A 21,340-nucleotide genomic window follows, 5' to 3' on the forward strand; every position below is an offset into this window, starting at 1 on the left:
AAGCAGAAGGGAAAAGTATTATGCAGAACATTTCATGCAGCGATTCTGGTTACCCCAGCATTAATAATCAACTGCATAAACACATACCCACAAAATCCTTAAGCAGACTTGTATATTTATAATTTATAAACACGTATTTTCTTTGGACAGAAACCATAATGAGCCAAGATGAGCATATCTTCCAATGTTTACAGTAAAGGATGCTGGAGAAGCCAAGCACAATAAATATTTTAGTTCCGTAATCTGGCTATTAACAAGGAATGTGACTACCTGCCAAATCTATTTGACTTTATAAAGCTCATGGCACATGGAGAGATTTTTTCACATCATTTTCTTAAACATTCTAAGGTTTAAAAAGATAACAGAGCTGTTTGTTGCTATAGTCTGGCAAATCTGGGACAAAATTTTACTGTGAGTTGGTTGTGTCAGTGTCACTGCAGCTCGTGAAAGCTCCTTAGAAGAAGAGTTTGCACATCACTTCCCCCAGGGACCATCAGCAGACTCATTTAAAAGTAATGGTCACAGAATATTTTCTCTAAATGATGTAACTGAGAATAGCCTTTGGTGTGGTGAGTGCAGGCCCTAAAGAGTTCTAGGAAGAACTGAACTGACTCTTAAATTTCAGTTAAACCAAAAGAGTCAAGTTTGGGTGCCCAGTGATGCTCTAACTGAAATGGATGGAAACATTCTTACAGACATTAATGAAAGGGCATTAACGTGGAATAAAAGTTTAAGTTTCTCAGATATTAATCATGCATTGAGAAGCCTAGCCAGCAGGGTGAGAGAGGTGATTCTCCCCCTCTACACCACTCTTGTGAGACCCCACCTGGAGTACTGTGTCCAGTTCTGGAGCCCCTATTACAAGAAAGATAAGGACGTGCTGGAACGTGTCCAGAGAAGGGCCATGAGGACGATCAGAGGGCTGGAGCTCCTCTCCTATGAGGACAGGCTGAGAGGGTTGGGGTTGTTCAGTTTGGAGAAGAGAAGGCTCCAAGGTGATCTTGTTGTGGCCTTCCAATATCTGAAGGGTGCCTACAAGAAAGCTGGTGAGGGAGTTTTTTAGGGTTTCAAGTAGTGATAGGAATAGGGGGAATGGATCCAAGCTAGAGGAGGGGAGATTGAGATTAGAAGTTAGGAAGAAGTTCTTCACCATGAGGGTGGTGAGACACTGGAACAGGTTGCCCAAAGAAGTGATGGAAGTCTCATGCCTGGATGTTTCTAAGGCCTGGCTGGATGTGGCTCTGGGCAACCTGATCTAGTGGAAAGTGTCCTTGTCCATGTCAGGGGGGTTGGAACTAGATGATCCTTGAGGTCCCTTCCAACCCTGACAATTCTGTATAACTCCATAAATAAAAATCTCAATAACATCTGATGTGTTGAAGGTTGAGTACATACTGAAAGGGTGGGTTAGGTACACTTGTCTTTTGCACAGGTGTGATCTGTCCTACTATGAGGTGAAAAAAATTACTGTCTCTTAATGCTTTGAGCCAGATTAGTAATATATATAATATTTTTAGCAAGAGTTTGAGCTCTCTCAGTTTTATTATGTTCTTTGTTCTTTGGATTAATAGATGCTAATACATTTCTCTAGGACACAGTGAATGAAGAAGCACCTTAGTGATTGCCTGTCAGGTAGTAATGGCCTGATTGCAGCTATCAGCTTGGCTCCAGGAAAAAGCATGCAGCGTCTTATGTTCTGTTGTTTGGCTACACTGAGAATAGGCTCCTAGAGGAGGACACAATTCAAACATGCTAACTGCTGCAGGGAGTATGTAGCCTAAAAGAGAAATAAGAGAGCCATTAACCACTGAGAATAAATGCACTTCTTAACTGGGACTCTAATGCACTATGTATTACACACTAAAAGCTGTCTTGTTTGCCACTCGAGCCAGTAGTTCTTGATCTTAAATGCTTATGTGAAATGTGTTTGTTCTTGAAAAAAAAATCCCTTTTAAACTGCTGAAGTGAACCAAATTTCCTGCTTTTTATTGGACAATCCCTACAACATCTTTCATGGCAAAACTGGCATTATCCATCACTAGAGGTACCCTCTATGGGTTGGAGTCCCAGATGAACTGGTAGAAGGATGAATCATCTGTGATCATGTGGCATTGCTGGGCTGTTTCTTCCTAATCTTCAGTCTTTTTGCTCATGGCCTCTCTCCCTCTCTTTTTGCTTCCTGCTTTAAAGCCTATTGTCCATGCATAAAAACTTCTCCCTCTTTTCTCTACTGTGACTGCATCCATTCACTTTCAAATTTACCATTGATTAGTGTGTGGCCTGGAAAAGTTCATGGTGGCTAGTAAATACTGAGGACTGGACTGCTTGTGCTTCAGTGCTAGACAAAGCACTGAAGCAAAAAGAGGTGGCTCCTAGTAAGCAGGGGTCATTCCCCAAATCCTCAACTCATCTGGTGTCTATTTGCATTAAGGGGTAACTGAAGAGCAAAGGAGAGTGTGTCTTTCAGTGACCTGCTGTGTGCTTTGCTTACAGCAAAATCTGAAAGGGTAAAAAGAAACTTAGTTTGGGGTTCTCTGTCTCACCTACTTAAGCAAACTTTTGCACAGCCAGGTTAAGGCATTCTGCCTCAGGACAGCCATTGCTGTATTTAGGGCTTGAGTTGTCATCAGCTTTGAGATTGTGGTAACCAACAGTTGAAAGGGGTAAATTGCTTGAAGCTGGAGTTCATCTGCAGCTTCTTCCCACACATGCATTCTTTCATCTTCCAGTCCTAATGTCAACCATCTTATTTGTATGTTTGTCCTTCTGTCTGCTAATTTAAAAAACAGGCTGCTAATACTTAGCACTGCAAGAGAAAACAGGTGGCCTCCACTTTTTGGAGATCTGAGGAGATGTGTAAGCTGCGTCAGAGCTACACTGCTGACTTTTAAAGGCAGGCTGCCAACGTAAAGCAAGGAAAAGCAGTTCAGAATTTTTGCTACAGCTTTTACTGTGTTTCCCTACAGCAGCCTGCAAACCTGCAATCCTTTCCCAACTCTTTCCAAGCACTCTCTGCACTGTTAGTGCATATGAAATTTTGTCCTTAATAGTAAATGAAAATAATCTGGTACTTGCCAAGAAATGGAAGTAGTAAGTTTTATGTTCCAGATACTTCAGCAGAAGAGCACACCTCATGAAAAATGCCAGACTTTGAAAAGTATAAGCAGTACAGTTTCATAGTTCTGTGTAACTTCACTTCTGAGCATTTGTTTATTTGTGCCTTAGCTGCTACAGCTAATGCCCTTGGGAATGCAAGAATTTTAATGAAGTGGTTTTTAATTTGCATGTCTAGCTCCTTATCAGCTAAAAAAAAATCATCTTGCCTATACGTATTGGAGTGTATATTGATAAGCAGTATGGCATGTTCCTGAAAAGCACTGCCCAGATTTACAAGTATGACAGTAGGAATTGGGGGTGGGGTGGGGGAATCAAAATTGTGTTCCAGCTACTGGACGTGTCTATTTCCTCCTGCTGGAAGACACAGTGGGTGGGATGCGTGGCATGGTTGCTCCTCATGTGTGGGTGTTGCCCTGGGAATTCTCATTCAGAAGCCATTATTCCTGCAGGTGTTTTAGTGATGGCCAAGTATGTGTTAGCAGCTTTGGAGATTAGTTGTCTCTGAGGATTGTCCCGTTGGCTTCTATATCAATACAAAGTACTTCTCATAGCTAAGGCCATTATCTATCATGAAGTTGGAGTTTTTAGAAGCCAGGCTAATTATCAATTTGTTCACAGAAGAAAAGAAAAAGCTGACATTTCCAGCATGGATGTTAGGATGTTGGGCATCATAGAAGAGATGTAGCCAGGCTGTTTGACAAATCCTGTAGCTGCTTTCCAAAGGCTATGGTACAAATTCCTTCAGCTCTTGCACAGTTGCCACAATTTTCATCTCATTGAACTGCTGTGGGCAGCTAACAAAGGAATATATTTGAATGAGACTCCAATTAAATACTCTTTTTTTGACGTTCTTGCTTTTGTTAATAATTGCAGCTGAGCCTTTCTTTTTTCCTTCTGGGTCAGAATGAAAGTAAAGACTCAGTCTGGAAAAGCTAAACAAAGCTGTTTCAGCAGCCCACTCTGTGGAATATTATGCAGTTGTGTATCTGTTTCAAAGAGGAGCCACAATTATTTTTGCCTAAATATTTAGTTGCATGTGCTGAGAAACAAAGACTGTTCTAAAGGTCAAATTGGGGAGGAGGTGCCTGTAGAATATGGCAGTCCTCATGGTTCAGTTTTTGTAGATATCATCGCAGTTATAAAACAATACACAGTTTGTACCATTTAAAAAAGCTTAAGGCATTAATCCTGAACTTCACTCTTCCTGTGGGCACCTAATATCCTCATGATTCATGGGAAAGATCTCACAAGATACTTCTGGGTTTCCTTTAAGAAGTCATCTGTCCAGATGTTACCTGTCTGCCTCTGCCATCATCATTTTTAGCGCACTGTAATGCTGTCAGACCAGTGTCTTTCCAAGCAACACTGCACTCGCTATCTAGGATGAACAATAAGTATGGGTATCAAAAGAAACAAATGTATGTTGCAGGTTTTTGCATGCCTTTTTCTAATTACTTATTTTTAATTACAGAGCAAAGAGATTGCGTTTCAGCTCCACGAAGACTTAATGAAAGTCCTTAACGAGCTTTACACAGTGAGTACAGTTACTTACTTAGCTTATCTTATACAAATTCCATATTGGGTTTCTTCTATGAGCATTAAACGTCCTTTTATCTAGCACTGGAGATGCTTATTTTTGTCTCTGTACACAAGCCTAAACTATCTCTTTCAAAAAGGCTGCACATTTGTTTACACAGTATCACAGTATGACTAAGGTTGGAAGAGACCCCAAGGATCATCAAGTCCAACCTGTCCCAACAGACCTCATGACTAGACCATGGCACCAAGTGCCACGTCCAATCTCCCCTTGAACATCTCCAGGGACGGCGACTCCACCACCTCCCTGGGCAGCCCATTCCAATGACGAACGACTCGCTTGGTGAAGAACTTTTTCCTCACCTCGAGTCTAAACCTCCCCTGGCACAGCTTGAGACTGTGTCCCCTTGTTCTGGTGCTGGTTGCCTGGGAGAAGAGACCAACCCCCTCCTGTCTACAACCACCTTTCAGGTAGTTGTAGAGGGCAATGAGGTCACCTCTGATCCTTCTCTTCTCCAGGCTAAACAATTCCAGCTCCCTCAGCCTCTCCTCACAGGGCTGTGCTCAAGGCCTCTCCCCAGCCTTGTTGCCCTTCTCTGGACACGTTCAAGTGTCTGGATGTCCTTCTTGAACTGAGGGGCCCAGAACTGGACACAGTACTCAAGGTGTGGCCTAACCAGTGCAGAGCACAGGGGCACAATGACCTCCCTGCTCCTGCTGGCCACACTATTCCTAATACAGGCCAGGATGCCATTGGCCCTCTTGGCCAGCTGGGCACACTGCTGGGTCACGTTTAGGCGGGTGTCAATCAGCACCCCCAGGTCCCTCTCTGTTTGGCAGCCAGGTTTTTTAAAGTTTTGATTATTATTAAGACATTTTTACTTGGAGCTTACCAGAGCAAAGCTTCTTCCTTTTCTGCTTTGTATTTGTGCACTATGCTTAGTAAAAAAATCAGCAAATGTTAATTATGTGCCCTCCCCTCTCCCTGTCTAGGATAAGTAAATTATGAAAACAAGAACAGAAAAAGAGAGGCTTGTGTAGTCTCTCCATACAAGGAAAGTAAGATCAAGAGTGATTTAAACCTGTCTCACTGTACTGGGTTTTTTGGATTTTAGTTCTTGACACATGCTCCTAAAATCCACCTAAACCTTTTCCTGGTTTTGCTTTTGAGGGATTTTATTTCAGGCTTCTTTTTTTTTTTGCATCTGAAATCACTGATTTTGTAGGGTGTGATACTGCAAAACCTTCCTGGCTCAGGCCTGTAGTCAGTGAAGCAGGTTGGGATCAGCTTCTGCAAAGCTGTGATCGCCACAGACAATTCACACTGCTGCAGGGGATCAGGATCGGTAGGAGCCATTGCACAAGTGACTTTCAGTGGTGCCTAAGCCCTGAAGATAGAGTTTTGTTTCCATTAAATAGTTGTGCAACTCCAGTGCCTGATGAGGCACCAGGTTAGTGCCCATGCTAGGAAAACAGTGAAGCATGTGCTGAAATACTTCGCTCAATCACCAGTGAAGATCTGCAGGATTGGATTCTGGTATTCTTACTCTTTTTCTTCACACTAGTGCTGTGTCTTCTCACGGATGGCAATGCATTTAATCAGATCTTCAGTTCCATGCTGCAGCTTCTAGTGAGTCCTAATTCCTTTCTCAGAATTTAATATTTTTATAAAATAGAAAGGGTTTTTTTTTCAAGTTAGTTGAATACAGACCCACTGCACAGTTGGAATTAGGTTACTGCTGCAGGAGCTTTTCCTGGGATGGAATTCACTTCACCTAATTTTCAGTCATATGTAGTATAGGTACAAATACCTTAACTTGTCATCTGAGTTTCAGATCCTGTCACTGGAAATCTAATAATGGGGAGAACAGAGCATTTTGTAGAATCAGATGCAAGCATCTGCTTCAGATTAAATGACCTAGTCTGTTAAGTCCATTATCAAGCTTGTCATTGACTGCAAAACAATTGGTCAGGTGTAGATGCAGTTATTTAATCAGATACACCCCATGGTCAGAAAACTGACGATACGGTGCAGAATAAGATCCGTTCCCCTGATTGCATTTTTGTGATCAATGTGCTTGTGGACACCAAGGTGGGAAGATAACTAGCAACATGGAAACCTCATGCATAAAACAGAATAGAATTAACCAGGTTGGAAAAGACCTTTGAGATCACCCAACACTATCTAATCAACTAAACCATGGCACCAGGCACCCCATCCACTCTCTTCCTAAACACCTCCAGTGATGGTGACTCCACCACCTCCCCGGGCAGCTAATTGTGTGATGTTTACTGTTTACAGAATAAGATCACAGTTCTTACCAAACCAAGTATCTACAGTTTTAAAATCCAAGAGGTGTGTTTCTCAGTCACTTTTGAAGAGAAGTCATCTTCTTTGCCCCATGATTTATGGAAGGAGTTTAAGAAATATTAAAAATCAGTTTTACTATTGTGCATTAAATCTGTGCGTCGGAAAGAAAGCAAATGAATTGCAAATGGGTGAATCATATACTAACATGGAACTCTCTGTCACTTGATTCTGTGTTTTTTTGAGAAAAAAGAGTAGTACATTCACAGAATCACAGAATGTTAGAGGTTGCAAGGGGCCTCCAGAGATGGAGTCCAACCTCCCTGCCAACGCAGGATCACCTAGGGTAGTCTGCACAGGAATGCGTCCAGCTGGGTTTTGAAAGTCTCCAGAGAAGGAGACTCCACAACCTCTCTGCACAGCCTATTCCAGTGCTCTGTCACCCTCACTGTAGAGAAGTTTCTCCTCATGTTGAGGTGAAACTTTCTATGTTCAAGTTTGTATCCATTGTTCCTGTATCTTTGCAAGTTCAGTAAATGATGAGTGGAGAATACCTTTAATTATGCATGGCTGAATACTGTAATATGGCAGTAACATCTGAGTGATTGATGGTGGGAGGAAACAGGAGGGAGGCAGAGTCTTTCCTTGCAATGGTGGCAGATCTCCACTGTGTATATATCTAGCTAAGGGCACCTCTAAAGGAGTTGGAAGTGGAGAATCAAGAAGTAACAAGTCTGCTAAAAATACAGAGCTGTTCTGGTAACTTAATTAGATGAGCATAAATGGTGGAGAAAAGTAATGCACATCACACAAATACATCTTCATACATTCCCCTTGGCTTTCCTGATTACTTCTAATAGCATCACACTTCTCACAAGCAATACAATAAGGCTTTCAGAAAAGATGAAGAAGTAGGGACAGTCCAAAGCAAACAATTTAATATTAAATATTAATATGACTGCTGTGCTGCTTGCATCTTCCGTTGCTTTATCTTACTCTTTTGAAGTCTTGGCTATTTAATATCTCAAGATAGTTTCTGCCAGATTTTCTTCTTTCTTTGCTGAACTAACACAGGATCTGGATTTTCCATAGGAAGGTTAAGTCCACTTTGCTGTATCAGGCCAGAGATCTGAGAAGGTAAAATCAGTAATTCTGTATTGTTGGTAATGCAGCAATGGCAGTTCCTGGAACCACATCAGAGGCTGGTTTGGAAGTAAACAGGATGTTGAAAACAGCCAATACTGAGCCTACTTAACTGCTAGAGGCCACTGATGTAGTAAAATTGGCATAAGATTTTATTTCTGGGGGAACAGATACCTAACCTGATTTAATGAATTCCTTACAACTGCACCTCTGATAAGAACTCACGACATAGCTGGACCAGTTCAAACACAGTAATTGCAATAGGGATGAACTACTGCTCCATTAAATTCCTATTTCCTGGGAAACACTATGAAAAAGAAATGAAACACTATGAAAAAGAAAGATGTGTATACTAAAGGGAAAACAGAGCCTGGCTACAGAAACATTCCTGCCCACGGAAGTACAGTATTAATTGCTGTCTTGTGGGTGGATTGGTTCAGATAACAAGTGTGGGTTTAAATAAAATAATTATCTAAGGATTTACTCTAATGTGCCCTTCCCTGTGCTAAGTGCCCTAAGCCTACTTGCTGAGCTCTTACGAATGAGGATGAACATTCGGCACGCAAAATGAGATGCTTGTATCACTGAGCGAGCAGTCTGTCACCTGCAGATGGGAGAGTACATAGATTGGGTAGCATAACATTTTCAGCTGCACTTTGTATCTGTATTTTGCATCACTGGGTCTGCAGAGGAAATCTGCTAAACTGATAGAAGATAAACTCGCCATTTAATTGTAGAAAGGCTTTAGTATGCATTCAGCAGTGCCTGTTCACTACAGTGGAGAAGTGCAGCATATGTCATGATGACAGTTCAGCATCTGCAAAATTACAACCTTGCTCTCTCTTTTCAGTGCACACTTGATGGCTTATCAATAAGCACTTTGGAGACTAATTAAAGTTAGTCCAGTGATGGATACTCTACAGGAAAGTCCATCGTTCAGCACTTTGGCTGCTTGTGAAGCGGCATGGCTTATTTCATCAGATCAGTTGTTGTTTAAATAGTAGTGGATCTGTGGATCTGCTGCATACTAACAAATGGGAGATTTGTGGATCTTGGAACTCTACATACAGTTAGTCTAGCTGCAAGAATTAGATAAGCTTGTTACTGTCTTCTACAGTGCCTAACAGTCTTTTCAAAACTCCAAGGAGAAAAAATGGTGCAGTGTTAAGAGACAGTGTCATATATGCATCCCAGCATGCAAATTCTAAGCCTATTTGTTGAAGCATGCACAGAAATATTTGGAGGCCAACTCCCTGGCTTGTTCCCATTTATTTTCCTTATGCGTCTGCCTGATGCTTTCTCAAGTTAAGTTTAGCTGCTGCAATACCAGCTCTTAAAAAACCCAACAACCTGACAAAAGATGAAAAGGGCTGAAGCTGTCAGCTTTCCTCAGAGGCTCGCAAAATAATGATGTCACCAGAACATGAGATAAGCGATGCTGTCAGCATAACAAACTGAACAGGAGTCAAATGCATAGGCTGATCACTGATCTGTACATGATCTGTATTGATTTCCAAACTCTCATGGCTTGAGAGGACACACTCTGACTGTTGTCCAGCCCTGAGTACACTTCCAAAAGGAGGTTTGGTTTGGGCTGTTCTCCAATTTTAGTTATTTTAGGAGTCATTTGTACCAGAAACTCATGCAGAGTTTGCTGCAAGAACATGGATTTCAATTAGAGTCCTTAGTTCTCCAGAGAGACTAGGAGCTCCATGTCATCCTCACACAAAACCTGACTTTAAATCAGAGTATAGTGAGATGTGCTGGATTTGTTAGCAAGCTGTAAGCAGGCAGTGAGAGGAAGAAATACTCTCCAGTGATGAGAGGTTAGTGGAGTCAGAGTGGAGGCACCTGAGCCTTTGTTCACCCTTTGCAGGAAGGAAAACTTGAGAGAGTACGAAAGAAAATTACCTGTCCTGGATGGTAAGACACAGGAGTTAGCATTGTCCCATCAACTAAAAAGCCTCTGTGTTGACACAGAACAAAAGGTAAAAAAGGAAAGCAAGCACCTGAAGAATTCTATAAAGAATCGCTCACAAAATCAAATAAAAAGGTGAAAAGAGAAGGGCACAACCTTGGGTTTAATTTCCTTTTCCCATCATTTTTAATAGAGCCACATCACTTTCTGTGCTTCCCAAGTTAGTTTTATAAAACATTTCTTTAAGAAGTGCATTTCTTATCTCTTCAGTAATCATTTCCATGTGGTTGTATGAGTTAGACTCCACAGGCACAGATAACTGACAACTTTTGAAATGCCTTTGCTAACAGTGCAGGATATGGAGAGCTGAATGTGCCATTTGGGTAGGCTGGGAACTGTGCAGATTACTGCTCTGCAGCCATGCCTTCTCCTTCTAGTGTGGCTTGTTTTGTCTTCCAGTTTTTGCCTCATCCAGATATACTGAAGCTGTTCACTGCAGGTGTAAGCAGTGCTAGGGCAGGGAGCTGTGCACTCTGCTCAGGCCTTGGAGCGCATCTGTGCTATAAAATAGAGCAACAGCAGCAAGAACACCAAGCCCTGCCTCAGGCAGTTTGGGTTTTATCAGCAGAGAGCTGCAAACATATGTTTTTAAAAATGAAAACAAGGCCATTCTTTTTGATGCATGTCTCCAAATGTTTTACTTCGCTAGAGGAAGCTGCTGAAGAGCTGCCTGGTTCATTTTTGATATCAACAGCATGGCATCAGCATTAAATAGTGACATACACCGTTACGGTGTGTAACAGATGCATGACATACAGGGTTACATAAAACTGTAGCCCTCTAAAAGCCTCTTTCTGTTGCACAAGGCTTTAAATATGCATCAGTTCAGCCATCACCTGACATGGTGTGCAGTTGATTTGTGTTGATCCATGCTAAGCCATGCTGCTGTGAATTTGCACTGTCTAGCTTTTGCGTCCCCACTGTCGGTACTCTGTGCATGCTCCTTAGGGTGACCAAACTACATAGTTTCAGAAACTACTGCTCTCCCTAGGCAATACTTGAAGTCACCTCCCCAGACTAGTGTGTGATCCTCCGTGGATCACACAAAGCTCTGCTGAGGGAGGAACAGCCCTCCCCGGCTGTGTCCTTTGGAGGAGATGTGAATGGCTTGCATGGCCTCAGCCCAAAGATAACATCTGCTGATGAGAGCTTTGGCACCCTATGAAGAAGAAAGAAGGCTGCAGAGCGCCTGAGAGTGCCTTCCTGCTTTGTTCTTTGCTTGAAACTTAAGATAACAGACACACAAAAACCCCCACCAAAAACCCACCCAAAGCCAATCAAACTCACAAACCCACCAAACCTAAATGAAACAAAAACAAAACAAAAAGGATGGAGAAGGTGGAAAGAGGCTTTCTTTGCTAAAAGTGACAGACCTCTCCAGCAGACATGCATGATTTGTGGTTGCTTGCTGCCCATTATGCAGCATTTGAGATGAGGCTTTTCTTGCCTGAGGAAGAAAGGGAGGACTGGACTAAAGCAGTCCGTCTCCCTCTTCATGGTCTGTACAAGCATGTATTTGCAGTCTGGCAGCCCAGGCTTTCTTGGCTGCAGAGCCAGAATGTATGTAAAAGGAAGATAATGCTATTAACTGGGGGACTATCAGGAAGGCTTCTTCACAATTTACTTATCAGGTGGTATCTTGTACAGCTTTACATTGTGCCCAATCTCCTGGCCATGCAATTGGGAGCCACATCTTTCCAGGCTGTGGACAGCCATCCAGCTGGCTGTAGATGTGCTCGCAAGACTGAAAATTCCCATTGCCTCTGCTTCCTTAGTGCTAAAGAGGTCCTTCTGCTTTCAAACATTGTGTCCACAGCTGAGCTGTCAAGATGTCAGATAGATCTGGCACTGCTGTAGATGTAGTTTTCTTGCTCATTATTTCAGGTTTTCATTCAAATATAAAAATCCTGAAGTTTAATAAGAGGGATTTTGCTCTTCCCTATCAAAGCAATGCTGGGGTTGGGGGGGGGGGGGAGAAGTCCCTGTTGAGATGCTACTAAATAATTCAGAAAAGAAAAATGAAACCAGAATTCCTTAAGCTCTGTTGGTAAGGAAACTTATCCAAGGCACATGTTAATAAGTGAACATTTTACTCAAAGGGCCTCTGATTTCTCTGTAGATACCTTTGTTATATTTTCATTTTTTCCTAACTCTCCTTTGACTCTTGCCTTTTGCAGGTCATGAAAACATACCACATGTATCATGCAGAGAGCATCAGTGCAGAAAGCAAACTGAAGGAGGCAGAGAAGCAAGAAGAAAAACAGATTGGGAGGTCAGGAGACCCTGTTTTTCATATTCGACTAGAAGACAGGCACCAGAGACGGAGCTCTGTGAAAAAGATCGAAAAAATGAAGGAAAAAGTAAATACTCCTTTTATTGAGCTTCATTTGAAGTAAATTCAGTGCATTAGTGCATTTCTGCATAATACTAGAGAGAGAAGTCCAGTGGGAAAACAAAATTAAATAGTATACATAATAAACTGGCAGTGGATTGTAGATAACTTGACTTAATTGCAGTTCAGAGAGGCAAATACTTAATTCCCAGTATAATTCTTACTATATGGTTTCTCCTGTTGGAAACAAAACACTAAGTTAGCCCTGTGGATTACATTTGTTACATGCATAACAGGCTGGCAACTTACATTCATTCTTGTTAATAGAAATGTGTGCTTGGGTTGTTACCATTTTTGCTACACCACAAAAACTGAAGTGATTCAAAGACACTGATGCACGATCTTCTTTCTCCTAGCGTCAAGCGAAATATTCTGAGAACAAGCTGAAATCTATCAAGGCCCGTAATGAATACCTGCTCACCCTTGAAGCAACCAATGCTTCTGTTTTCAAGTACTATATTCATGACCTTTCGGATTTAATTGATGTAAGTATGGGCACACTTGGGTTTATCTTTCTTCTGTTCAGGGATAATCTTTCTGTTTCACTTTCAAAGGGGATCCACTGGTCGCGTGGGTTGCCTACAATAGGCTTATCATTTATAATATTGCATGATGTAATCAGCAAGGATTTCTCTTCAGCTTTATACTTCAGAAAATAAAGTGCCAGTAAAATGCTGAAGCCATTCCTTTAAAGTTAGAACATTATCACAGAATGTTAGAGACTGGAAGGGACCTCCAGATACCAAGTCACATCCCCCTGCCACAAGCGGGATCGGGTAGGGTAGTCCTCACAGGAGTGTTTTGAAAGTCTCCAGAGGAGACTCCACATCCTCTCTAGACAGCTGTTTCCAGTGCTCCATCACCCTCACTGTAAAGAAGTTTCTCCTCATGTTGAGTCCCCCTCCACTTGACACCCACCCCTCAGATATTTATAGACATCGATGAGATCCCCTCTCAAGACTAAACAGCCCCAGGTCTCTCAGTCGCTGTTCGTAGGGGAGATGCTCAAGTACTCTAGTCATCCTCATGACTGTCTGTTGGATGCTCTCCAGCAGATCCCTGTCTCTCTTGAATTTGGGAGCCCAAAACTGGACACAGTACCCCAGGTGTGGTCTCAGCAGGGCAAAGTAGAGGTGGAGAAGAATCTCCCTAGACCTGCTGGACACACTTTTCTTGATGCACCCCGGGATACAAGGGCCAGAAGGGCACATTGCTGTGCCATGGAGAGTTTGCTGTCCACTAGGACTCCAAGGTCTTTCTCTGTGGAGCTGCTCTCCAGTAGGGCAAGCCCTGACCTATACTGTTGCCTGCTGTTATTCCTCCCCAGGTGCAGGACCCTGCACTTGTTCTTATGGAACTTCATGAGGTTAATTGACCTTCATTATGTTTTCTCTCCATGTATGACAGGAATAACACAAAATGGGTGAACATTACCATTTTGTACTATAAAAGGATTTCTGAAGTACAAATGTTTTTTACAAGGTAAACTTCTTAAATGAGCATTTTGACACAAAATAAGACACTTCCTCTGTGTCTTCAAAATCACTGTTTTGTTAATTCAGTCATTAGGTCAAATATACACTGCTGCTTATTATTATTTCATGTAGTTTGCAGAACAGACACAATCAATCCTGTACTCTGTACTGTCAACACAGTTGTTACTGATTTTCATTAAGTTATTCATGTGATAAAGTCCTGGGAGAATGAGGTTGGACACTGATCTCAACTTGTTCTATCATTTGGTCTCCAGAATTTGTATTATTGACATTTTTAGATGGGGGAGGATCACACACTCAATCATGTCCAACTCATGAAAATTTTCATAAGCTGACCACAAGGAGAGACTGAGGGACTTGGGGCTCTTTAGCTTGGAGAAGAGGTGACTAAGGGCTGACCTCATTCATGTTGGTACATATGTGAAGGGTACGTGCCAAGAGGATGGAGTCAGGCTCTGTTCAGTGATGCCCAATGCCAGCACATGGGGCAATGGGTGGAAGCTGAGGCATAGGAAGTTTCATGGAAACATGAGGAAAAATGTATTCACTGTGTGTGTGACAGAATACTGGAACAGGCTCCTCAGGGGGGTTGTGGAGTCTCCCTCTCTGGAAATATTCAAGACCTGCCTGGATGTGTTCCTATGTGATCTGCTCCAGGCAATCCTGCTCTGGCAGGGGGGTTGGATTGGATGATCTTTCTGCCCCTGTACTCAGCACTGGTTAGGCCACACCTTGAGTACTGTGTCCAGTTCTGGGCCCTGCAGTTTAGGAAAGATACTGAGATGCTGGAATGCGTCCAGAGAAGGGCAACAAGGCTGGTGAGGGGTTTGCAGCACAAGCCCTATGAGGCAGCTGGTGTTGCTTAGCCTGGAGAAGAGGAGGCTCAGGGGAGATCTTATTGCTGTCTACAACTCCCTGATGGGAGGTTGTAGCCAGGTAGGAGTTGGTCTCTTCTCCCAGGCAGCCTGTGACAGAACAAGAGGACACAGCCTCAAGCTGCACCAGGGGAGGTTTAGGCTGGATGCTAGGAAGAAGTTCTTCACAGAAAGAGAGATTGCCCATTGGAATGGGCTGCCCAGGGAGGTGGTGGAGTCACCATCATTGGAGGTGTTTAGGAAGAGACTGGATGGGGTGCTTGGTGCCATGGTTTAGTTGATTAGATGGTGTTGGATGATAGGTTGGACTCCATGATCTCAAAGGTCTTTTCCAACCTGGTTAATTCTATTCTATTCTGTCTTCTGAGGTCCCTTCCAATCCCTAACATTCTGTGATTCTGTGATACTTGATAGAGAAAATTTGGAAGCAACCACCACAAGCTCAAGAGTATTCATTCACTAGCAGTGTGATGTTACGTGCTCAAGTTAGTGGGTGCACCTCTGTGGCCTGAATGAAATCTGGATAATTAAATATGCTTTCTACTGCACCAATAGCATTTGCTACTTACTACAATAAGTAACATTCACATACAGGCATTTTTGATGAGATGTTCATCACAAAGATAAACCAGCTAAGTTCTGGTTTGTAATATAATGTAAGTTAATGCAGCATTTGACAAGAGGTTTCTAGTTTCTGCTGCCTGGAGAAGCAAAGCTTGATAGAGAATGGAGGCAATGTGTTCTTGAGATGTATGGACTAAAACAGCTGCAGGTATGTTTTATTGTATGGGTTCTAAATACTGAGAGCCAGCTTTCTGTGACTTTTCTGTTTTCCAGCAATTGAAATTGTTGTCACTTTTTTATTTTCTCTTTCAACTTTTTTCTCTCCAAGTAGTTTTGCTCCTCTTTTTTCAGTCTTCATTATTATAAAAGATGGTGATGTGTTTTTTCTCTTTTCAGTATTTCATGATGTCTCTATCTCCACAGCTCTTGTCTTCCTTTTTCCTACTCACTGTTGCATGTCTTCTCTCCTCTGGTTCATTCTGATTTATTCTGCTGTACGTTGTCCCTTTTTAATCTACACCCATGCACTTGTATATCCTACCCCACCCACCTGTCCTGCCCAGGCAATGAAAACATTTACCAAGATCTCAACAGGAAGATGATCAGGGTAGAAAACCAAGGACAAGCAACATAACCTGCTGGCATTGCCACTGAAGTGAGAAGTTGTCCCTATGTAATGGATGATTGTCCTGATACTGCATAAAGGGTGATAGATTTCTAGTTCTAGTTAGGGCATGTCTGATAAAGTGAACTTTGAGTTCTTGACTACTGGAAGGAAGGAAAGTTCCCTTTCTCAGCACCCTTGCCCCTTCAGAAGCTGGAAAGAGGCTCATTTTGTCTTCTCTCCTGCCTTCTGTTTTGGAGATCACATTTCCCCATGTTGTCAGCATGTGTTTCTACTTGGTGAGAAGTTTCTGAGGTTGGAAAATGTGCCTGATTCTTAACCATTTCAGTGATGTCCACGGAGGTTTCCATAGCAGTGGAAGCTGAGGGGAGAAACCACAGGCCTGGAGCTTCACAAAGAACTGCAGGGGGAGAAGTGTGAATTTCTGTGCATACATGCACAAAGACAACATCCTTTGCAGTTAGTGTATGTAAAGACATTTACATAACCACGATTGGCCATTGGAATGGGCTGTCCAGGGAGGTGGTGGAGTTGCCCTCACTGGAGATGTTCAAGAGGGGATTGGACGTGGGTGGCACTTGGAGCCATGGTTTAGTAGTCATGAGGTCTGTGGTGACAGGTTGGACTTGATGATCTCTGAGGTCTTTTCCAACCTTATTGATTCTATGATTCTATGAAGACTAAAGCTTTCTTACTGCTAGTTTTTAGTATTCTACAGTATTTAGTAATGGAGGAAAATGATACCTACTTTGGGTGGCTGTTTCCAAGCCAGGGACCAACATGGGCAGTAACATTCTTTTGGCAAAATGGCTTTAGACATGACTCTTCCCTAAGGAATTTAAATGGAAAGTCTAGCTGTGGCCTTTGCATCAGTGTTTTGTAAGAGCAGGCTGTAAACATGTGCAGCCAGAATTTGCCTCAGAGCCAATTTAATCCGGTGGTGAGCTTGTTTAAATGAAGTGTCTTTCAGACATTTGTATGCAATCAGAACATGCTGTGAAAGCATTGGTGTCTATCTAGACAGTGTTTACTACTTGACAAAGGAAACACTTTTGGTAAATGCAAGAGTCTTGGCAAAATGTTGAGGTTATATCATTGCAATGTGAGACGTGCTTCCCACTGGCCATATGTTGCAACAGTTCAGACTATCTCCTTCTATAAATCTGTAAATGTAATGGTACCATTCAGAGTTTTCAAAGCAGTGGTGGCAATCTCATTCTTCACCCCATCTACTGTGTCCCCATCTGCCTGCCTCTCTCCACGCTTGCCTGAGCTCTCTGCCTGTACAGAAGGGGATTACTTCTCTATGTGTGAATTCCAGTTGACATGGAAGGGATTTAGATCTGCTCAAGCTGAAACAAAATGGTTTTTTACATTACTGAAAACTATGCCTGATGAAAATAGGATAAATATATGAAGGAATGCAGTGAACTGCTCAATATACTTTATTGTAGCAAGATTGGGGAGGAGGTTTGTGAGCTTTTAGGGTGTTTTTTTTGCAAACCAGTCATAGTTTTCTCATTTGGATTCAGTTGCAACTTGATTTGTGAGGCTTATATGGAAAAATCCTAAATTGCAGTTCCTCAGCTGAACTCAGTCTGAACTGTTGAACTTCTTCAGTTCATTAACAAAGCTCAGAGCTCCTGACTTAAAAAGATGATGTGTGGTTCATCTTAAGCTCCTGTGATAAAAGCAAGATAAAAATATTGCTGGAGTCTTAGCTGGATGTTTTAATGCACGTAGTGAGCTGGGGCTAGCGTTTGCAAAGAAGTAGAGCAATAAACTGTATTTGATATGCACAGTCTATTTCTGTCCTCTGCATATTGTGTTAGAGGAATCTGAATTTTCTGTTGAATGGTGTTTCTTTACTGCCTGTGTAGTAGGATCTAGTCCAAGTGTAGGTCATGAGTAGTTTCTTCCTTCATTCTATAAAAAGTAGCAAAGATCACAGAATGTTAGGGGTTGAAAGGCACCTCGAAAGATCATCCAATCCAACTTCCCCTGCCAGAGCAGGATCACCTCGAGCACATCACAGAGGAATGCATCAAGCTGGGGTTTGGATATTTCCAGAGAGGGAGCCTCTACAACCCCCCTGGGCAGCCTGTTCCAGTGTTCTGGCACCCTCACAGCGAAAAAAGTTTTCCTCATGTTTCCATGGAACTTCCTATGCCTCAACTTCTACCCACTGCCCCTTGTCCTGTCATTGGGCATCACCAGGCAGAGCCTGGCTTCATCCTCTTGGCACTCACTCTTTACATATTTATAAACATGAATGAGCTCACCCCTTAGTTTCCTCTTCTCCAAGCTAAAGAGCCCCAGCTCCCTCAGGCTCTTCTCATAAGGAAGATGTTCCACTCCCTTCATCATTTTTGTGGCTCTGCACTGGACTCTTTCAAGCAGTTCCCTGAGGTCCTTCTTGAACTGAGGGGCCCAGAATTGGGCACAATATTTCAGACGTGGCCTCAGCAGGGCAGAATAGAGGAAGAGGAGAACCTCTCTTGACCTGCTAACCACAGCCCTTCTAGCACACTCCATAATGGCACGGGCCTTCTTGGCCACAAGAGGACATTGCTCTTGAGGCAGTGTGATAAAAACATTACTTGTTATCTGAATTAAATGTTTTATCTTATGTAGAAATGATTTTTTTTAAGACTCTAGGTTTCAAAGGAGCAACAGAGTATTCATCTCTGCTAATGTGACTTCGTACCCAACATCTACCCATATGGCACATCCTATTGCTTGTGTACTTGAATTAGATTTATTAGGTTTATTTGGGTATAAAAAGAAGATAGGGACAGTTTCAGAGTAACCATGAACTCATGATCTTAAGGTAAATGCTAGGGAATAGTGATCAGAACAATCTGTCTCTAGTTCTGCTGCTAGAATGAATAAAATATTCATGTGTTGGTCTTTCTTAAGAGTGGAGTTTCTGAATCTCTAATTGCAGTCTGCGTGCTTTGGATGGTTAAGAAGTTAGGGAACATTTAGCTCTTATGAAGTCCATTTATCCTGTGAAGGTTCTTTGTTAATCATTCATAGAACCAAGTTTAAAACTAGGCTAGGGTGTGTAGCGTCTTTTATTACATAAGTTCTCCTAAATATGGTACGTACAGCCAAATCCTTTTGATTTGAGTGTTAATGTCTGTGTAACAGGATGATTAGCAAGTGACTTATTCAGAGGTTAATGCATTTCTTTAAATTAATTTCTCTGGCCATTTGCATCAGACTTTTATTATTGCTTCTAAAATGAAATGCAGAGCATCTTTCTTGTTTGGGTGACGCTGCGTGCTAAGCACTGCAGTTTATTTTGTTCAAGCCTAAATATACTCTAGGGAGCAATAAAGGTTGTAAATGCCCTTGAGACTGCTACAGTTTTAATTCCAAATAAGAGTAAAATGCAAATTGCAAAACTAATTTTTCACACATATGCCAGAAATGCAATGAAACTCATAGTCTATGACTTCATTCTCTCATTTCTCATCTTCATGTTGCACCAACTGACATTGCATCTCTCTAGCCCATAGATTGATAGCACACCTCATTAGATATCCAAGCTTCAGCCTTGGTGTGCTGATTAATGAACCTCAAGAATTCATATTTATTTTGGCTAACAGTGTGGTTGCTTCCTTGAGCTTTACAAAACTTTCTGCAAGTCTACATTTTTGTACTGAAAATCATGTATATATGCATTTGTGTGTGTGTATCTGCATGTATAGTGTGGTGGGTACTGCCTTCCAACACCAGAAAGACTGGGACTTTTTTTCCAAGCATGATCAGACAGGATGTGGCAAGGGCAGCAGTTTAGAAGCAGTGCCTTAAAATTTTACTCTTAGTAAAGATCAAAGTGCCATCTCCATTATAAACAGCTCTTTCTAAACCATCACCAGTATTAGCAGATGGAAAAGATACTCTTCTTTCTGAGGAGCCATGAGCTGATATTGTGACAGAGCCATTCCTTGGTTATAACTATTTTTATCTCCAGATTTTGGAGAAAGTGAATTGTAGTCTGGCAGAAGTAAGAGTTGTGACCATGGATCATAGAATGGTCTGGGTGGGAATGGACCTCCAAAAGTCATCTAGCCTAACCCCCTCTGCAGGCAGTAAGGGCATCCTCAACTAGATCAGATTACCCAGAGCCCTTTTAAGCCTCACTTTTTAATATCTCCAGGGAGGGGGCCCTAACCACCTCCCTGGGCAACCTGTTCCAGTGTTCCACTACCCTCATGGTAAAGAACCTAATATCTAAATCCAAATCTGCTCTCTCCAGTTTGAAGCCATTGCCCCTCATCCTGTCACCACAGGCCTTTGTAAACAGTCTCTCTCCATCCTTCTTGTAGACCCCCTTCAGATACTGGAAGGCTGCTATTAGGTCTCCCCAGAGCCTCCTCTTTTCCAGGCTGAACAAGCCTGTCTTTGTAGCAGATGTGCTCCAACCCCCTGACCATTTTCATGGCCCTCCTCTGGACCCCTGATGTCTAATGAGTGTTTATTTTTAGAATAAACCAGGTTGGAAGAGACCTTCAAGGTCATCGTGTTTTGCTATTTAAGATTAAATTTATTTATGCAAGTTCAACTTTGATGTAAATCATTGAAGCAAAATTCCAAATTCACAGATTTTAAATTTCATTCAAAGAGCCACTGGTGGTTTAGGTTCTGGATTTAGTTCCTGTTTGCTCTGCAGGCATTGGCATTGCACATAAATGCCTTAGTCTGGCAAATTATTCTGCTGTACTTGAAGAATCCTTCTCCTTGGCTGAGAAGCTTTATTTGTTACCCTGTTCAGCTGCCATCAGCTGCAAAAGGTGGCCATGGTGATAACTATTGAATAGGTTTAGGGTTTAACAGTGAAGTTCTTGGTACTATCACAGCATACAGGCTGTGCTGGAGCATGTCCAGAGGAGGGCTACGAGGATGATCAGAGGGCTGGAGCACCTCTCCTGTGGAGACAGACAGAGAGCTGGGATTGTTCAGGCTCTGAGGAGAACTTACTGTGGCCTTTCCGTATATGAAGGGGGCCTACAAGAAAGGTGATGAGGGACTTTGGAGGGTGTGAGGTAGTGATAGGAGTATAGGGAATGGATCCAAGCTAGAGGAGGGGAGATTGAGATTAGATGTTAGGAAGAAGTTCTTCCCCATGAGGGTGGCGAGGCACTGGAACAGGTTGCACAGGGAGGTGGTGGAAGCCCCATTCCTGGAAGTTTTTAAGGCCTGGCTGTGCATGCCTGTGGGCAACCTGATCTAGTGGAAAGTGTCCCTGCCCTTGGCAGGGCAGTTGGAACTAGATGATCCTTGAGGTCCCTTCGCAC

The 21,340-nt window shown here is 42.4% G+C and overlaps 1 protein-coding gene across 2 annotated transcripts in view; it reads left to right on the forward strand.

The window, feature by feature from the left end:
• The window catches only part of SRGAP1 (SLIT-ROBO Rho GTPase activating protein 1), a 164,166-nt gene that overhangs the window by 90,414 nt on the left and 52,412 nt on the right, over positions 1 to 21,340 (forward strand). For both annotated transcript variants that reach the window (XM_054178674.1, XM_054178675.1), the window contains exons 4-6: positions 4,589 to 4,651; positions 12,260 to 12,442; positions 12,831 to 12,959. In XM_054178674.1, coding sequence (XP_054034649.1) covers positions 4,589 to 4,651; positions 12,260 to 12,442; positions 12,831 to 12,959 — 375 coding nt within the window. The remainder of the gene's footprint in view (positions 1 to 4,588; positions 4,652 to 12,259; positions 12,443 to 12,830; positions 12,960 to 21,340) is intronic.

The sequence above is a fragment of the Dryobates pubescens genome, chromosome Z, assembly GCF_014839835.1.
Source record: "Dryobates pubescens isolate bDryPub1 chromosome Z, bDryPub1.pri, whole genome shotgun sequence".
NCBI classification, from domain to species: Eukaryota; Metazoa; Chordata; class Aves; order Piciformes; family Picidae; genus Dryobates; species Dryobates pubescens.